Source organism: Calidris pugnax, unplaced genomic scaffold (assembly GCF_001431845.1).
Source record: "Calidris pugnax isolate Ruff unplaced genomic scaffold, ASM143184v1 scaffold228, whole genome shotgun sequence".
In the NCBI taxonomy this organism is placed as follows: domain Eukaryota; kingdom Metazoa; phylum Chordata; class Aves; order Charadriiformes; family Scolopacidae; genus Calidris; species Calidris pugnax.
The window spans coordinates 515,244-534,793 of NW_015091017.1; the positions used below are offsets into that span (position 1 = coordinate 515,244).

The window sequence follows — 19,550 nt, forward strand, 5'->3', positions numbered from 1 at the left end:
TGCTTAGCTTTGTGTCCTACGGGTACGCCTTGCCCAAAGCAGGACCCGGGGAGCTACAGCCCGTCTCCTCTCCCCAGCAACACCCCCCACTTGCTGTCCCTCTGCAAAGGCAGCCTCAGCGCGCCCGTCCCCGCGGCTCTGCTGGGGCCCATTCAGGGTTTGCAGCAGCTTTTGTGTCCTTTCAGGTCCCGTTCTTTTAACCGTCCCTATAAACCGGACCCGCCAGATCTCCTACTTTTCTACAGGCCCGTCTTTGGCTACAAAGAAATCTACGCAGCAACCCAATTTCAGCTGCCAGCGGGTCCTTTTATTGCTCAGCCTCTGTTCAAATTCCCCAGGCTGTTTTGAAGCCGGAATTGGCCGTTGGCTTCTGCTGGAGAGGGAAGGCACGGAGAGGCAGAAGTTTGCAGCCAGCATCAGTCGTGGTAAAACCAACTGTTGCCGTATCCTCATCAGCACTGCGTTTCGTCAGGCCGGCCCCGACGCCTCAGCCCCAGAATACAAACTGTGCTGGAAAGCTTGTTTTGAAGATGTATTTGTATTTATTTTTTTTTTTAACCGGAGTCTGTTGTGAGAGCTCCTTTCCCTCACTCGCCGCTTTAAAAACCAACAAAACCCCCAAACTCGAGACGACTTGAAGGTCTGCACCTCCCTGGGGAGCGGCGGATGCCGGGAGGCAGCAGCTCGTGCCTCGCTTCAGTCCATTGAAAACAGCGCGGCAGAAAGGCAGAGATCAAAAGAGCTCTTGAGTAAAGCACCCAGGGAAGGTGGGCGAGGAGAGGGATGGGAGAAGAGCAAATATGACAGCAGTTATTCAGGGAGAGGCTTTGAATCGGAGGAGAAAAGAAAACGGGGAGGGGAGGGGAAGGGAGGGAGAAAATGTTAGGAAAGGGAAGCGAGGAAGCGGGAGGATGTCAACGGCACACAACGGAGAGGAAATTAGCAGTGAGAAATGGTGTAGCTTGTCAGAGGAGGGGAGAGAGGGAGATAAGGAGAGTAAATAATTGAGAGAAAGAGCCTGCAACGCCTAAGAACGGGTCTTGGCTCCGCACACTGCTGTGCAAGCACCGTGAATTCTGTTTATAAATGAGTTATGCCCTGGCCTCTTCCACATTTGCATGTGGTTTTTATGCGTTACAGATAACCCAGCGAGCCAGGCCTTCCTGCTCCTCCTCCACGACGGGCTCCCCAACACGCCAAGTTGAATCCTGACTGACGAGAAGCAAACCAGAGCTGGCAACCAAAAGCTGAGCAAACACAGAGCCCTTGGGCTGACTCTTCAAGAGCATCTCTCTCCCGGCTCGGCACCGGCCACCGCTTCCCCTCCGCTCCCTCGCAGCCAGCTCGGAGGCACGCCATGCTTCACCTCCCAGCGCCCCGGGGTGCCCCTGACAACGCCGTGGAGCAGAGAGCATCCTTGGCTCACAAACCCTGCAGGACGTGGCATTTTGTGTCCCCAGTGGCAGCACCAGGATCACAGAATCACAGAATCTTCTAGGTTGGAAGGGACCTTAAAGATCATCTTGTCCAACCGTCAACCTCACTGACAAAAATAGACACCCACACAACAAACAAGGAGCATCATCACTAAACCAGACCTCCCAGCACTACATCAACCTGTCTTTTGAACACCTCCAGGGATGGGGCCTCACCCCCCTCCCTGGGCAGCCCATTCCAATGGCTGAGAACCCTTTCAGTGAAAAAATTTTTCCTAATATCCAGCCTGAACCTCCCCTGGTGTAACTTGAGGCCATTTCCTCTTGTCCTGTCGCCTGTGACTTGAGAGAAGAGACCGACCCCCACCTCTCTACACCCTCCTTTCAGGGAGTTGGAGAGAGCAATAAGGTCTCCCCTCAGCCTCCTCTTCTCCAGGCTGAATAACCCCAGCTCCCTCAGCCTCTCCTCATAAGACTTGTGCTCCAGACCCCTCACCAGCTTTGTCGCCCTTCTCTGGACCCGCTCCAGCCCCTCAATGTCTTTTTTATGGTAGGGGGCCCAAAACTGGACACAGTACTCGAGGTGAGGCCTCACCAGTGCCCAGGACAGGGAGACAATCACCTCTCAGGCCCTACTGCCCCCACTGTTCCTGACACAGGCCAGGATGCTGGTGGCCTTCTTGGCCACCTGGGCACACTGCTGGCTCCTGTTCAGCCGACAGTCGACCAACACCCCCAGGTCCCAGGATGACCGGGAGCGGAATTATTATCAAAAGCCATGGCATGTTACCATTCAGATGAAGGTGGGGGGCAAAGGGAGCAGCAGAGCCATCACCTGTCCCATATGTGGGTGCTGTCCTGGGCCATCCACACCTGCAGGGATCCCCCTCCTCCAGCAGCACGGCCCTGGCTCACCGCAGAGGACTCCTGACAAGTCCAGCCCTTCCAGGGTTATGCGGCACAAGCGAATTTGGCTGCCGTTCAGTAATTACATTAAGCCAGTGCTGCTAAAGTCAGTCCCAAGCAGAGATAATGCTCTGGACGCATTCAACTGGCTGGAAGAAGAAAGAGGAGGAAAAGCCACGCTGGCTTAGAGACAAGTCATATTTCTTATCAGCTTCCTGCCTGATGAGAAGGTGCTGCCCAGCCATCTGCCCCGCCAGCACGGGCACAGAGCAGTGTTGTGATGGATGCACAAAGGAGTGCTCTGTGCTCCCTGCCAGCCCCCCCTGCCATTTCCCCCCTTCTGACCCCTTTGATGCTGGAAGCTGTTCCCTTTGATGCTCCGGTCCCCGCGCAGGGAGCGGGACCCATTCCCTGCTCCTCTGGCCTTTCTGGAACCGTTTGCCCCATCCCGTGCCACAAACGGGAGGGATTTTATCCTGGAATAGTCCAGAGGGTTGTGCAGAAATTCAAGGCACCCCAGGGCGTTTGGGGGTTGGTTTTTAGCATGCTGGCCCTGTGCTCTGGCACCCTTAGCCAGACAGAATTAGCCCCGAGTATAAATACGAAGCTCTTCGGGCCCCCATTGTTCACCCTTATTCTCTGAGTCAGACAGATGCCGTCAGCGAAACAAAAGCCTGGAGAACAAACAGCAAGGAAGGCTCTGCGTGAGCACGACAGAGATTTAGCGTGGAAATTCAAGACAAAGAGCCCTGGAAATAACACTTCTATTAGCTGGTGCACGGACTCCCTCTCTCAGCAGCACATTCCTTCAGCCACCTTCCCCCAAAACACCACCTCTGGTTTTAAGAAGCGCCGTTCCAGCGAAAGGGCCTGCACTGGCATCTCCCAGGAGTTGTCCCTTCACCCTCTGGAGTGATAAAGTCCCTGAGACACACGTGAACCCTCCCAGTCTCTCTCAGTTGCTGGGGATGGAGAAGCCCACTCCCTTCCCACCAGGCAGGACACACAGCACCGCGACCGACGGGAGGCAAAAACCCGTGAGCTGAAAGCGGAGCAAGAGAGAGCAGAGGGAGCAGGGGAGAAAAGTGTGAGCATAAATCTAAGGGAGATTTCCCAAAATATATTCAGCCTCACCCCGAGCCCATCTGCAGGGCTCAGCAGACGCTCAGCAACTCGCCACTGGCCTGAGCCTCTTCAGTCCTTTCTGCCACCGGTCCAGCCGTGACAGAGGCTCTGCAGGCCATTTCTTAGAATCATAGAATCATTGAGGTTGGAAGAGACCCTTGGGATCATCGAGTCCAACCATCTCCCCTACTCTACAAAGTCCTCCCCTACACCATATCCCTCAGTACCCCATCTAAATGTCCCTTAAACACAGCCAGGGATGGGGACTCCACCCCCTCCCTGGGCAGCCTGTTCCAATGCCCGACCACTCTTTCTGTGAAAAATTCCTTCCTAATGTTCAGTCTAAACCTCCCCTGTTGGAGCTTGAAGCCGTTCCCTCTCCTTCTATTGTTAATTACCTGTGAGAAGAGACCAGCACCAACCTCTCTACAGTGTCCTTTCAAGTAGTTGTAGAGAGTGATGAGGTCTCCCCTCAGCCTCCTCTTCCTCATACTAAACAGCCCCAGCTCCTTCAGCCGCTCTTCATATGATTTGTCTTCCAGGCCCTTCACTAGTTTCGTTGCCCTCCTCTGCACTCGCTCCAGCACCTCCAGATCTCTCTTGTATTGAGGTGCCCAAAACTGGACACAACACTCGAGGTGTGGCCTCCCCAGTGCTGAGTACAGGGGCACAATCACCTCCCTACTTCTGCTGGTCACACTATTTTTGATACAAGCCAGGATGCCATTGGCTTTCTTGCCCCCCTGGGCACACGGCCGGCTCATATTCAGCCGCTTGTCAATTAGAACCCCCAGGTTTCTTTCCTCCAGGCAGCTTTCCCGCCACACTTCCCCACTTCTTACTCACACCAAGACAAAAATAAAGCTTTTTGGGTGGCCCTTGTCTTCCCCAGTACAAAGACACTCTCTGCAAACTGGTGTGAGGGCATCTACCTGCAACCACTGATGTTTTTCATGGAAGAAGCAAGAAAATAATTATTTTTTCAGCCGCCACCACTATACTTTCCCAAAGCTGGCAGATAAAACCCCATTTCATAGCACATATAAGAAGAAAAAGAGAGGGCAAGGGAAAAAGCCTGAGAAGAGACAACAAATCAGGCAACACTACCCCTAGGAAACTGCTCGCTACCGGTACGGGAGATGATTTATTCAAACTTGGATATAAAATAAGCCTGCAGTAGCCCTCTGCTGTCTGTTATTGTCCCAGGATTATGATAATTAAGCAATTTGTATTACCTGATAGCGATAAGAAAAATAAACCCACGTTTATGACACCGTATCCCTTGGATTTTACACGGTAGTTACTAATGCATTTTTGTTACCTGGTGAACATAATATTCAAGATCATAAAGCGCCGCTACTTTTTCATCCAGCGTGGAGGCAGAGCTGTTGAATTTGCTGATTAATTTAACCATAATTTCATAATCTGTTTCCATCTTCACGTTCAGCTTTTCAAACTCCTCCTTCAGCTGCTCGATGGGCCGGAACTTCTTCCTCACCTCTTCCTCGTGGGCCTTGAAAGCAGAAAGAGGAAACGGGGTATGAAGATGAGGGATAGAGAGAACCAAAAGAGATGGAGAAAGAAACCCCAGCCCCAGATTTACACGGGGAACCTGGCTGGCTGTGCGAATGGATTCACCGTTCTGCATCAGAAATGCAGGGGCAGCGTTGGAGGGTCCTTCTGAGAAGCCCAGGAACCTCTCATCTGTAAGACACCCACCCTGGGTACCATTAAGCACTCCCTGAAGAGCTGAGCCTGTACCTAAGGGCTTTGTACACCATTTCTACATCCTGGGTTCTTTCCAAAGCACCATCAAGCCCAGAGGCCGGCAGCACCATTGTCCTCAGTTTGCCTGCAAGTGGATGTTCTCAAGACCACGACCTCACCAGCAGGTTGAGGGAGGTGATTCTGCCCCCCCTGTGTTCTTTCCAAAGCACCATCAAGCCCAGCACCATTGTCCTCATTTTGCCTGCAAGCGGATGTTCTCGAGACCACAACCTCACCAGCAGGTTGAAGGAGGTGATTCTGTCCCTCTGCTCCGCTCTGGGGAGACCCCACCTGGAGCCCTGTGTCCACCTCTGGAGGCCTCAGCACAGGAGAAACATGGAGCTGTTGGAGAAGGTCCAGAGGAGGCCATGGAGATGCTGGGAGGGCTGGAGCCCCTCTGCTGGGAGGGGGGGCTGAGAGAGTTGGGGGGGTTCAGCCTGGAGAAGAGAAAGCTCTGGGGAGACCTTCTCTCCCCTTCCAGTCCCTCAAGGGGCTCCAGGAGAGATGGGGAGGGACTCTGGATGAGGGAGGGGAGCCCTAGGAGGAGGGGGAAGGGTTTGCCCCTGAAAGAGGGGAGATGGAGCTGAGATGTGGGGAAGAACTTGTTTGGTGTGAGGGTGGTGAGAGCCTGGCCCAGGTTGCCCCGAGAAGCTGTGGCTGCCCCATCCCTGGAGGGGTTCAAGGCCAGGTTGGAGGGGGCTTGGAGCAACCTGGTGTGGTGGGAGGTGTCCCTGCCCAGGGCAGGGGGTGGCACTGGGTGGGCTTTAAGGTCCCTTCCAACCCAAACCATTCTACAGCTCTATGGTTCTATGACCTAACTGCAAAAAGCCCTAAGCATTTCCCCAGTCTCACAGCTGACCCTGCCTGGAGGTGGAGATGGAGACCTCTGGAGGTCCCATTCAGCCCAAACACCCAGTGACATCAAGGAGGTGTCCTCAGATATGTTCCCATCACTCAACGTGTTTCAGGATGGCTTTGTCAGGGGAACATACGCACTCGCTCCCCGGGACAGAAGTGGGAGGACCAGTTGGGAGGTGGGGACACCTGAGCTGCCGTGCCATGGGGCTGGGCCAGGAGACACCTCGTCACACAGCACAGCTCGAGCACCCAAGGGCTGTGATGAACCCAGAGCTGCAGGGAGGCACGTGGCGAGATGGAAAAGCTTCTGCCAGAGATCCAAGAGAGCCCCAGAGCTGGCAGGGAGCAATTCTCCAGCATCGGTACTGGTGACACTGGGGCAGGTGGGGACAGAGGAAGCAGAGAGCCCAGGCTGAAGATGGGCTGCCCTGAGAGCAGGAGAAAGGAAGAATGCCCCTTTTTAAAGGGATTCTGTCACAAACAAAAATACCCAAATATGTTTTTCCAGAGGAGTGACCCCCAGGGAGAGGGGGTGTAGGTGCCGTGCTCCCCCCTGCACGCACTGCCCCACTCCCCCACACCTGAACAGAAGCCGAGGGCTCCAGCCACCAGAGAGTAACACAAAAAAGTGATGGAAGTAAAGCATTATTGATCTAACGGCAGCCGCACAATCAGCGCTAATGACTACTGGCCTAATTACTGGAGGTGCCACCAAACGCCATCCCCACCCCAGCCGCACAGAGCGGCTTTTGCAGGAGCAGGGAGGGGAGCAGCCTCAGTGTAACTCAATTTACTTTGACACAGTTACTTCAAGGATGAATTTGCTCCCTGCAGGAGTGATTTTAAATGGAGTACTTTAGGTCCATTAGATGTGGCTGTTTTTAGCCCAGTCGCTGGGACAATAGCTATTCTAACATGGTTGTTTTTTTTAAAATAAGGCTTATTTTCACATAATAGTATCACTAATTTTTGCATTTAAATGACACTCATTTCAAGAAGTCCTGCTATCAGTAGCAGGCTGCTACACAAATAATCTTATGGAAACTGAAATAATGCCCTGGTGCCAGAGAGAGGGGGAAAAGGCCTTTCTGTGACTCCCAGCTTTGACTCCTACCTCGATTTTCCTTTGACTGAGACATGTCAGAGCAGTGGGAGGAACCTGGGCTTAAGGAAATGCTCCTGAGGAGAAGAGGGGAAAAAAGGAAATATCATCCCACCCGGTGTCATGCCAGTGGCTGGGGACCAGCCCTAAGCCTGGAGAGGGCTGAAAGCAGCACTTACATTCTATTTTATTCTGGACTGTGGGCTATTTGTAACTAAATGGGAAAATTAGAGCTTATATAAGGAAATGTGAGCCTGTGCTTCACCAGGGCCATTTGGGTTCTACTACCCAGGGCAAGGGACTGGAAAACTCATTGGAGGACAGTGGATAGCAAAGTAATGTCCTTTGCAACTACTGACACGCTGCAACCCAGCCCACTCTGGGGTCTGCAGACAGCTTTGTGAAGCAAGCAGCACTTCAATAAATAAATAAATCAAAACAATGGATGAAACTACATCCAAACAATGGAAAGTAAATCAGCCCATGGGTTCATACGAGTGTTTGCATTGTTAATTCAGGTCCAATCACATCAGTATCAGAAAACTTAGGGAAGCAGCATCAGGCTGGAGATCTCATGGGCCATACCCACTTTGAATGATCCCATAACTTCACTTCAGCTTCGGCGCACACCACGAGTGGCAGTAAGAAATGGGGGGTCTGGATGGCTCACAGGGAGTTACACGGACACTGTGTGCCTGGTTTGCTAGTGGAGATCTGGCTCACTTGAGCAAGGACCAGAAAGCAGCAGCATCTGATGGCTGGTCTGTCACGAAGCTGCTGATCCCAGCCCACCCCACCACTGCGGCCCCTCTCCCCCGACAGGCCTCGGAATAATTGTGATGAACTGGGAAAATACACCTAAGTACTTATTAGCAGCTGGCAACACAAGGCCTTGCAGTCTGAAAAGAATAAAATGGACCCATTCTTACAGCAAACCCAGGATTAGTACAAAAATAAAGGGTGAGTCTCCCAGGGAACTGTATCACTAACGGGCTAGCAAAGGTATTTTAGGTCCATATTCACCAGAAGATTAAGTCTGCACGGTATTTTCCCAAGCAATTACTTTAACCATGGTATTTCTGAGTCACACAATGGAGGGCGTTCGCATCCGTGTGCTGTGCCTTGCTTCAGGAACAGGGAACTGCTCCCTTACCTTTCTCTCTGCCTTCTCACTTTCCTTCATTTTAGCCAACGCTTTTTTGAGCTCCTGGGACGTGAAGGAATTGGAGTCAACATCCACCTTGCCCAGCCTTGGGGAGAAAACAAAACAGTTTATGAGTGAGCTGTTGTATCCGTAACGTTTTCATTGTCAGCAATGGACAATGTCAGGAGGAAAGGAACTAAGAGCACTAGATTTCCACACATCTCACCTAAAACACACAAAAAAGCTCCACGCTCAAGAAAAGATCAGTCCAAGTGCTCTGTTTTGTGGGGGGATGTGCAGACAGCTCGCCCCGACAACCAAAAAAGGCTCTGTAATCTGCACACCGACCCAAAATCTCAAGTCCTGAGGCAGTAAATACAGCTGATTAATTTATGCCTCTGAATTTCATGCAGCAACACAGAAAACCAGGAAATGTTTCAGAGGAAAAACCAAAAAAGCACCACTGGGCCACTAAATCACTGCTAGGGACTTACTCGCAAGCTTTAACGCGGAGATTTACAGCTGAAGTTCTGATGATTGTCACCCACAAAGTTAGGGCAAGCGTAAATCCCAGCAGTAATTACACAGAAATGCTAAAAATCATGTTGTGTTGCTCTTTATACCCATCTCCTTGGTTCAGAGAATGTTTATCTGGGCCACACACGCTCTCGCACAGAAAAAAAGGAAAGCCAACTGTTGGGGCATCACAAAGCTAAAGAGCCTCTCTGTGCTCTGAACTGGAGTAACTGGGTGAGAGAGGGAAGCAGTGGCAAACCCCACACACTTCAGGAAAGCAAGTTCCCCTTAGAAACTAACCCTGTCTTCGTTGGGAGGGTGCCAAGGGGAAAGTGGGCACCTGTGAAACTTATAAAACAAATCAAAAAATGTGGGCACCTGAAAAGCTGTGTGATCTAAGGAGAAGATCAGCAATAACTGATGCGTAAACGCTGCGAGGCTGCTGGCTGCCCTGAGTTCAAACCAACGTTGTCTGGCTCAGGTCAGCACAGAGGCAGCCCCTCACCGCTGCTCTGAGGGCTCCAGCTCAGAAAGCAGTTTCAGAGAGATTGATGCAGACACCGCAAAGGAATAAATGTCACTCGAAGAAGCCACATTGCAAATTTAGTTTCAGTGTCACGGCATGAGAAGCCGTGAAGGTGGCTCCGAATACGCACTCAGGGCACTTCTACTGCCATCCCAAAGGGATCACGAAGGATGGAGCTCTGTCTTCAGCACGGCTCAACGCTTACACCAGTGATTAGGTCTTGGGAAGAGACAGCAATTGAGTGCACCAGGAAACCTGGCATTTTATTAAAGGCCCAAAACTCGCAGCCCACCCACCCCTGACACTTTCATCATGGTACCTTTTTCTTCTCCTCTCATCTCTCGGGTCGCTTTTCCCATTTTCACCATCTGGGAGCTTGGCTTCTCTCTCCCCCGTCTGCAGGTTTAACCGTACGTGTGACCCTGCAGGAACAGCCTGACCTGCAAACAAAGGTTGGGGGACTTCAGACACGTGCATTATTCCAGCTTGGAGCAGGAAGGGCGAGCTGAAGGCACACGCTCCTACCCCAAAGAGACACAATCCCCTCCAGCAATGTCCCTTTGATCCAAGGGACACTTCATCCTGGCAGAGATGCCACCCTGATGCACCGAGTGTGTCCCCGTGCAGGGGGAGGGACCCCAAGCCCAGCAGAGCACCCGCTCCCTCCACCCTCCTGGGCCAACTCCTAAAAGGACCCTAAAAACTCCACATCAGGAGCAGATTTGGAGACTGTTGGGGAAAGGGGAATTGGTTGCTGATGGGGGGAGAGAGCATAAAACACAGCTGCCAAAATGAAATCAAAGCTCAGGGCAGAGCACAGCCAGGTACGCTGAATATCAAGCGTGTCGAGGCGAGGCTGTGTTGGTTTGGAAATATTGTATGAAAAGGAATATATGATCACTACTATCTGCCAACAAAAATACACAGAATACATTAAGCTTCGGTTTTTAAATGCAGAAAAGATGGGAAAAGGGTGTTTTTTCCTGGTTGCAATTCACCACGAACATGTCACAATGGCCAGCTGTCACGCTGGGATGGAGGGACAGCGATATTTGGTTCCTGCTTCTTGATGTCACCTCCTTTCAATGCAAAACATCTGCCTGCTGAGGAGAGCGGGGTCACAGCTGAATGAGTAGAGAGGCTGGACAGACACAGATGGACAGACAGACTGACACACAGCTGCAAATGAGGTTTCTTTCCTCTCACTCAATGAGGTTTCCCTGTTCAGCCTTTCCTTTTCCCTAAAAAGACACCTCGACAAGACGACGCAGCAGGCAGGAGACAGGTAGTGTCTCCTACCAAAGGGAAGTGAAGACAAGGCTAATTATTTCATACAAGAAAACACACGCACTCCAAGACAAAACGCTGTACGTAGTCTAGGGAACGACTGGATTGATCCCCCCTCTTTGAGACCAAAGAGACATTTCACTGATCAAAGGACCTGGTGCTTCCTACACGAGCCTGGGATGTTTGTTGCAATTCAGACAAAAACATTTCAAAGCCTAAAGCCATTCAGCAGGTATAAATGCATTTAATAAAAAACAGGAAAATCCATTTTGGAGGATTTCCTATTAAAACATGGTGTATTTCTGATAGCTCCTCTTTCTCTCCATCACATCCTGTCCATGGGAAGTTGTTGGACTCAATGATCCTAAGTGTCTCTTCCAGCCTAGATGATTCTGTGTTGGCTGGATACATAAGGGGACAGACCTGATTATTTTCCCATCTTAAACATGCTGGCTTAACATTCCCATCTTTAAGATTCCCATCTTAAACAGACACTGGCTATGCCTCCTCCACACCTGGTACACTTTCCATCCACAGACCCAACCCTTCTCCTGCTCCTTTACTTGTGATATGCAGGAGCTATAATCTATACATCTCTTTAGAGGAGCATCTTCCCAGTTTGAAAAAGTGAATTTTGCAGAAATTCCCTGCAATAGCCCAGCTTTGCCCCTCACAAGCCATGTGGGCAATGCAGCTGGGATGTCAAAAAGGAGTTTGTAGGCTCTCCATGAAAAGGACAATGCTGCATCTCCTCTGCCTGGTTCAGGAGAGAACAGGGGGGCTGCCAGCAAGGAAAAAAAAAGACGCCGCATCTCCTCTGCCTGGTTCAGGAGAGGCCGAGGCAGGGGGGCTGCCAGCAAGGAAAAAAAAAGATATAATTACAAAATGGCATTATATGCCAAACATACAGGTCCATGAGGACGTGTTCTCCCTCCACAGGCAGGACCAGCACTTGGGGGAGAAAGTGAGGGGACCCTCGGGCTGGGGCAGCCCCTGTTTCCAGCCCCAGCACTTGCTGAAGCAGCTCCTGAATTGTCAAAGGCAGCCAGAAATAAATGTCCCCGTTAGGAGAGTACAGCGTATTCCGGCTGTCGTGCTCCCGGTGCATCTGGCCACATTAGTTCTCTCGGTTGCCAGGGGAGAGGAAGGCGGCCGACGGGCTTTGCTTAAAAGAAACATCAAAAGGGAAAGGGAGGGAGCAGCCTCCAGAAGGGCTGAGCGACTCCCGGGTGACCAGTCCTCCCAGTTCCTATTTCCAGTGAGCCGGAAAGAAAAAGAAAACGTGAACCCCCTGGCGCGCAGGAGCTCACAGACCCAGCCTCACCCAATTAAGGAGGTCTCCATCAGAGAAGACACAAACCTTTCCTGCTTCTGCTTCTTCCCACCATCCTAAATCAGATTTGACCAAGACCATCCGAGCCCCAGAGCAGAAATCTCAGCTCGGATGGATTTAACCACCTTTCCTTGCTACAGGGATTTCTTCCCAGAGACTGGTGCCGCAGCAGGACAAACATCCTGCTTTACAAAATACACCAGGCAGACGTCTCTGTTTTCAGCAAAAAAAAGATCGGTGCAGTCACTTAAAATAGGCCAGAAGTTTGAGACAGGATGAGTTCCTCAGCCTTGTTTAGTTTGGGGTATTTTGAAGTATTATTTATAAAGTGTGTTTCGAGGGTGGGTTGACTTGAATAATGTGATTAAAATTGCCAATTTAAATGAGCAAGCTGGAAATCCTGAATTTTAATGTTTCAATATGTAGCTTCTAGACACTTCCCTTAAAAATAGTTGCTTCTCTTTGATTCCTATAATTTGATGCTATTCAACAACTGGGAGCACGCACCGGAGCGGTACATATGTAAGCAATTACACAGCTTCACGTGCTGCTGATACAAAATCACACTCTTAATAGCTTTTTTCCCCTAGAGGAATTAATTTTTTTTTACTTATTGTTTGTATTAAGTTGCATTTAGGAACCGAAACTCAATTAAAAAAATATAAAAACAAGTTTCTATCGAAGTGATTTTTCTGACCTTTTTTTCTCCTTGACACCTTAGGAAAATAAATGATGTCTATGCAAACTGCGCGCCTGCGTTACCGCGTGGGGCTGGAGGGGCTCACTTCCCAGAGACCTCCCAGTCCTACAGCCACCAGATCTCACCCCGTCCTACTCCTTATAAAGGGAAAAAAAAAAAAAAAAAAAAAAAAGAGTTTCCACTCTCATTAACTGCCCACCTCCAAATCTTCTACCCAGGCAGTAGAAATAGCTGCAAAAACCCCTCCGTGAACCTGCAGAAAAGGCTGTAGCTGGTGGAGGAGGAAGCTGGCAAACTCCTTCCCCCACAACCCATTTGTATGTTTTACTACTTAAAAAACTATCCCATACTTGGAATGTTTTAAACCACAATTTGAAATGAGTTGAATAAATGTTAGCACATTGGCTTGGGCTGATGGATCTAAGAGGAAGCCGTGGCCACCCACCTGCCCCTCACTCACTCAGCCAGAAGGACAGCCCCCACCAGGTGAATTACTTGCCAAGGATGACAAACGCTTGCCACTGCCCCAATGACAAGGTATTTATTGGGAATAAACATCAAAGGAAAGCGACAGCGTTTATTTCCCAAGGAGGAGACACTGACCCTGTGGGGGTGTTATTCCCACTCTCAATTTAATCCCTTTATCCACCAGGATGGGCTTTGCTCTCCCATAACTTCTGACTTCAACCCCTCTCCAGACAAACCAAGGGAGCATCCGCAGCCTGAACACACCTGGGCTTTTGGAGGTCCTTCTAGTCCATCTTATTTGGATGCATTCTGTCCATCCTGAAAGTTGCTTAAAGTGACACTGAGGAAGAATTTAATTTATGGCCCTACTCTTTTAATCTTGGTCAGCCAGATTTTTTCAGACATCTGTTTATTTCTTCTTATAATATATTAGACGGAGTAACAGCACCCGAGTCGGCTTCAAGGCAGCAACTCACTTGCAGGGGTTCTGCTGACATTTATAAACTGATCCTATTTCTCTCTTGTGTTTTATGTTATCAGCTAAACCTGTCGACTTAAATTATTGCCTTGAAACCAAATCACAGTTACCTATTATTCTGTTGTGTGTACGTTTCTGAAGCTCTATACCTATATCAAGCTTTGCAGAGGCTGAAAACAAGAAGATAAATAAATAAACAAATGGAAAACAGAACATGCTTCCACGACATTTATAACTAAGGCAAGAATTAGGTGCGTTATATACAGGATAACTACAAGCAAAGAGCTGCTGTGCTGAAGATGCTTCACATAGAAATATCCAAGTAACCCCATCTCTTCTTTTCCAGGCCACCCAAACGACCACCCGTGTTTCCTCACTGGACAAGAAAGGTCTCATCCTGCTCAGCAGCTCCTTTCCATGACGTTATTCCCTTCAGTGTTGGCCACAGGTGGTTTTGCATCTCGGGGCTGAGCCCCAGCAACAGGCACCAAACCTAACCAGGGAAGTTTTGCATCACACACAGCCACACAAATCTCACCCCGAGATCAGCAACAATTCACAAAGCTCCTGGCAGTGGCTTCCCCGTCCCCTCCCTTGGACCTCCGAGCTGCCACCCATGGACCTGCCCAGCAAGGGAAACCCAAGAGGGACAGAGACTCTCCCCCTCCATGAAACACCTTCTGGCAGCACTTTGTCCCCTGTGGCAGCGAAGCGTTCCCCTGGGAAGGCTTCTGTAAGCAGAAAAAAGCAGGTGATCCAGCTCAGCGAGGCAGATCCCCTGGTTTCTCCCCAAGTGAGTGTCCTCATTTGCCACTGCAGAAAACCTAAAATAATAGAAATCTATTAACAGTGTGAAAACAAACCACAGTTATGAGTCAATAACTGGCTCTGCAGCTCTCGGAAATCACCTTGGTATCCGAGCAAGCGTCAGATAGCATCTACATTGCCTCACTCTTTGTTTCCCTCGGCACAGGGGAGTGAGAGGAAAGGGACTTTATTTCTAATACAGGCAACAAAAGAATCCCTGAATCAATACCTGAATGTTCCCAGCAAAACAAACCGGCAGCGCCGCGATATTAAAAATAATAAGGCTGCACAAGACTGACAGAGCATCTGCAAAAAGGTATCTGATGGCAGCATACCTACCCCTTTAATAAAACAACGATTAAAAAATACCCCCAAACTAAAAGCAGACAAATCCCAGGAAGCAGCAGAGCTCCCCTCTGCCACACTGCCAGCTCCAGCAGCCACCAGTGCCACTGGGTAACCGGGAGAGGCTGGGTGATGCTGTGCTGGTGATGCACAGGGGGACACGACCGCCCCGGTACCCGCTGGTGCTGCCCAGGGAGGGGATGGGATGTCACGGGAGCAGGATGCTCTGGCCACACGAAGGTTTCTCACACAGAACACAGGGCTCAGAGGAAAACAGATGAACCAGCCCCAGTCTGAGGGGGCTCGGAGCGTGCTCTGACTCCGGGCTCTCCGGTGAGCGCTGCCGAGCCAGGAAGCAGCAAAGCCTGCCTTCTCTTTATTACTTTTTTTTCTGGAAGGGTGAGTCATCCCGCTCCTTGTTATTTCAAAACAGAACATTTTTACATACAAAAGGAAGGGAAGATGCGTAGAAGGCACGGGTCAAGAAGAGATGGATCACTGACGGGAAGAGGAAGCCCAGAACGAGCCTGAATCTCATTTTCCTACTTCCTGCCCCTTTTCCATTTATCTGCAGCCTCTTGTATCAGTTCGCTCTCTGGCACTGGCGCCTCCTCCCAATTAAGTGCCACCAGAAAAGGTGATTAATAAGCAATATATCACCTCTTCGATAGCGGGCAGAGAGGTTTAACAGCATGGGGCCTGGAAGCTTCCCCCAGAAGCCACCCCAGCATCACCTGGTGTTTCCCACCACCCCTGGCCAGCGCAGGGTGAGGCAGCTCTGACGTCCACGTTTCGAGCAGAGACTCCTATGGAGCTGGAGGAAACGCTCTACAAAACACTTTAGAAACCACCTTATGTGCACCTCACTTCCAGCAGGTCTGTACCTCTGCTGGGAAACCACCGCTGCCCGTCGGGCACAGCACGGCCTGTGAGAAGCACCATCCTGGTCACCGCCTCTGGGCTCTCAGGTTCCCACCACAAGTGGCAGCAGGGGCTCTAATTACCTGCCGCAATTAATTAGAGAAAACTCTTTTATCATCACTGTGTGTTTGCCATGCTCACTAACTGCTCCTTATGCACTTGCTGGCAGTGCCTGCAGGGGATGGGATGCTGGATGAACCCCTGCCATGACCCACCGTGGCCATTCCCACCTGTCCCAGGGGCTACCTGCCGTGGGGCTGACGGCCACCCCCCGCCTCTGCCGGCGAGTCAGAAGCCCTGGTGGTGTCACACTGGTTTTGTCACCATTATTTTGTCTTATCCCTACACCCCAACACGGACAAAGACCCTGCCATGCAGAGCGCCAACATGGACAAAGAGATGTCTTTCCCTTCCTGGGACTATGGAGGAAACCATGAGAGGGGATTTTTGTCCTTACAGGACAAACTACTCAGACACTGAGACTCAAACATCCTGATTGCCAAATTGGAGGGGTACGGATTTGATGGGTGGACTGTTCAGTGGATAAGGAACTGGCTGGATGGTCGCATCCAGAGGGTGGTACTCAATGGCTCAAAGTCCAGATGGAAACCAGTCACAAGTGGTGTTCCTCAAGGGTCCATGCTGGGGCCAATACTGTTTAACATTTTTATCAATGATATAGACAGAGGGATTAAAGGCACCATCAGCAAGTTTGCGGACGATACCAAGCTGTGTGGTGTTGTCGATACACCAGAGGGACAGGATGTCATCCAAAAGGACCTGGACAGGCTGGAGAGGTGGGCCCAGGTGAACCTCATGAGGTTCAACAAGAGCAAATGCAAGGTTCTGCACCTGGGCCGGAACAATCCTCGCCACCAATACAAATTAGGGGGTGAGGTATTGGAAAGCAGCCCTGAGGAAAGGGACTTGGGGGTGCTGGTGGACGAGAAGCTGGACATGAGCAGGCAGTGGGCAGCTGCAGCCCAGAAGGCCAATCACATCCTGGGCTGCATCAAAAGAAGCACCTCTGCTACGAGGACAGGCTGAGGGAGCTGGGGTTGTTCAGCCTGGAGAAGAGGAGGCTCCGGGGAGACCTAATAGCAGCCTTCCAGTACCTGAAGGGAGCCTACAGGAAGGCTGGGGAGAACCTGTTTAGAAAGGCCTGCAGTGACAGGACGAGGGGCAATGGCTTCAAGCTGGAGGGGAACAGATTTAGACTGGAGATGAGGAGAGGGTTCTTCACTGTGAGGGTGGTGGAGCACTGGAACAGGTTGCCCAGGGAGGTGGTTGAGGCCCCTTCCCTGGAGATATTCAAGGAGAGGCTCGACGAGGCCCTGGGCAACCTGGTCTAGTTGGGGGTGTCCCTGCTGACTGCGGGGGGGTGGGACTAGATGACCTTTGGAGGTCCCTTCCGGCCTGGACCATTCTATGATTCTGTGATTCTATTCTGCCTCCCGGAGCACGCAGACAAATTCCGAGCAGGAAGGGCCTGATCCCTGAGCCATGGGATTTATCCCTCGGCAGCAACTCGAACCAGCGTCCTCCAGAACTGCCTGAATGCAATCAACTGTCGAGAGCCTGAACGAACCGCTACAAAAACCTCAATAAAATCAAGGCTGTTTCATGTAAAAGGCACTTTAAGCTGGTTAGTTCATCTGACAAATCTTTTATATATAATAAACATCCTCCAATTCCACCTGTCAAAATGGTGATGTCTAAATACACCATCTTATCCAACACCAGTTTTGCAGCACGCTGCAGCAAAGCGAGGACAGAAGCCACCTGAAATGCTTTCAAGCTCACCAAGAGCGAATCCCAGTTCAGTTCCTGGTGCTGCTGCTGGCACCAGAGCCATCCTCGGGAGAACCCCAAAATCTCTGCACTGATACCTCCCAACACAAAGTGCCACCGTCCCTGCTGTTGCCCAGGGTCACAGAATCACAGAATGGTTTGGGTTGGAAGGGACCTTAACGACCATCCAGTGCCACCCCCTGCCCTGGGCAGGGACACCTCCCACCACACCAGGTTGCTCCAAGCCCCCTCCAACCTGCCCTTGAACCCCTCCAGGGATGGGGCAGCCACAGCTTCTCGGGGCAACCTGGGCCAGGCTCTCACCACCCTCACACCAAACAAGTTCTTCCCCACATCTCAGCTCCATCTCCCCTCTTTCAGGGTCAAACCCTTCCCCCTCCTCCCAGGGCTTCTCTCCCTGATCCAGAGTCCCTCCCCATCTCTCCTGGAGCCCCTTGAGGGACTGGAAGGGGCTCTAAGGTCTCCCCAGAGCCTTCTCTTCTCCAGGCTGAACCCCCCCAACTCTCTCAGCCCCCCCTCCCAGCAGAGGGGCTCCAGCCCTCCCAGCATCTCCATGGCCCCCTCTGGCCCTGCTCCAACAGCTCCATGTCCTTCCTGGACTTCAGAGGTGGACACAGAGCTCCAGGTGGGGTCTCACCCGTCCTTACGTGTCTCAAAGCAGCAGCACTGGTTTCTGCTGGACTTGAACCCTGCTCAAACAGGGTGCAGAGACAGGGCTGTTTCCAAGGCCACTATGGCTTGCTGGGCTACTGTTTCCCCATGGCTAATGCCACAGAGGTCACCGTGGGGAATCAGGGTGCTGAGGGCTCCACACAACCAGGGTTACAGGGAGAAATGTGCCCACAGCAAACCTTGGCAGAACTTTCTTTGACTTTTAATGCCAACCACTTGCTTGTTGCAGTAATGACCGTGTCTCTAAACAGCATCCATCAGCCCCACAGCTCAAACATTTCTTCACCTGCAAAGAGTTTTAGAGCCGCTCTTTTGTGCCAGCGCCGAGAGGTCTCCTCTGTAATTTGTTCCCCTCAGCAGTTACAATGAAAACGTTTTTAAAATGACTCCAGAATCAAATCCCTCCTTCTGTGCTTCGATCTGCAGCGAGCGGAGAACAAAGCGTGGCAAGGAAGGGGCTTCCCAGTAAGTAATACTGGGTTAGACGTGCGACAGCGTCGCTTGAATGTGGACACTGGGTGGGATGGCCACTGACGAATGCCAATCTGAACCGATCCAGCGCTCTCCCGTGGCACTGGCATTTAATGTTCTCTCCATTGATCAGCAAGTGCCGGGGGCCCTGAGCCCATTTATTCAAACCCACGGCACCCCGCCAGCACCGGGCTCCAGCTCCTGCCAAACCCACCCGCTGCCTGCGCTTGGCTCCGGCTCCGGGAGAGAGGGAAGGGGAGGGAGAGGCAGGAAAAGGGATGGCGACCACGGATGGATTCTGGTTGATGCTGTCAGAGAGGGTCTGTTCAACTCACACCTACCACCGCCGGTGGCCAAAGAGATCATCCTGCACGTAGCCCAGCCTCACACAGAGGCACAGAATCATGGAATTGTCCAGGTTGGAAGGCACTGGGCACAGAATCATGGAATTGTCCAAGTTGGAAGGGACCTTTAAGATCATCAACCCAACACTGACAAACCCACCACTGACTCATGTCCCTCAGCACCACATCTGCCTGCCTTTTAAATACCTCCAGGGATGGGGATTCAACCACTGCCCTGGACAACCTGGTCCAATGTTTGACACACTTTTCCATGTATTTTCCCAATATCCATCCTAGACCTCCCCTGGTGCAACTTGAGGCCATCTCCTCTTGTCCTATCAACTCTTCCCTGGGAGAAGAGACAGAATCACAGAATCACAGAATCTTCTAGGTTGGAAGGGACCTTAAAGATCATCTTGTCCAACCGTCAACCTCACTGACAAAAATAGACACCCACACAACAAACAAGGAGCATCATCACTAAACCAGACCTCCCAGCACTACATCAACCCGTCTTTTGAACACCTCCAGG

At 51.2% G+C, this 19,550-nt stretch overlaps 1 protein-coding gene across 1 annotated transcript in view; it reads right to left on the minus strand.

Annotated features, from left to right (window-relative positions):
* LOC106896058 (nucleotide exchange factor SIL1-like) overlaps window positions 1-19,550 on the minus strand; it is a 53,609-nt gene that overhangs the window by 4,200 nt on the left and 29,859 nt on the right. The window contains exons 3-5 of the mRNA XM_014955779.1: window positions 9,700-9,820; window positions 8,348-8,444; window positions 4,789-4,980 (exon numbers count right to left, since the gene is read on the minus strand). Coding sequence (XP_014811265.1) covers window positions 4,789-4,980; window positions 8,348-8,444; window positions 9,700-9,820 — 410 coding nt within the window. The remainder of the gene's footprint in view (window positions 1-4,788; window positions 4,981-8,347; window positions 8,445-9,699; window positions 9,821-19,550) is intronic.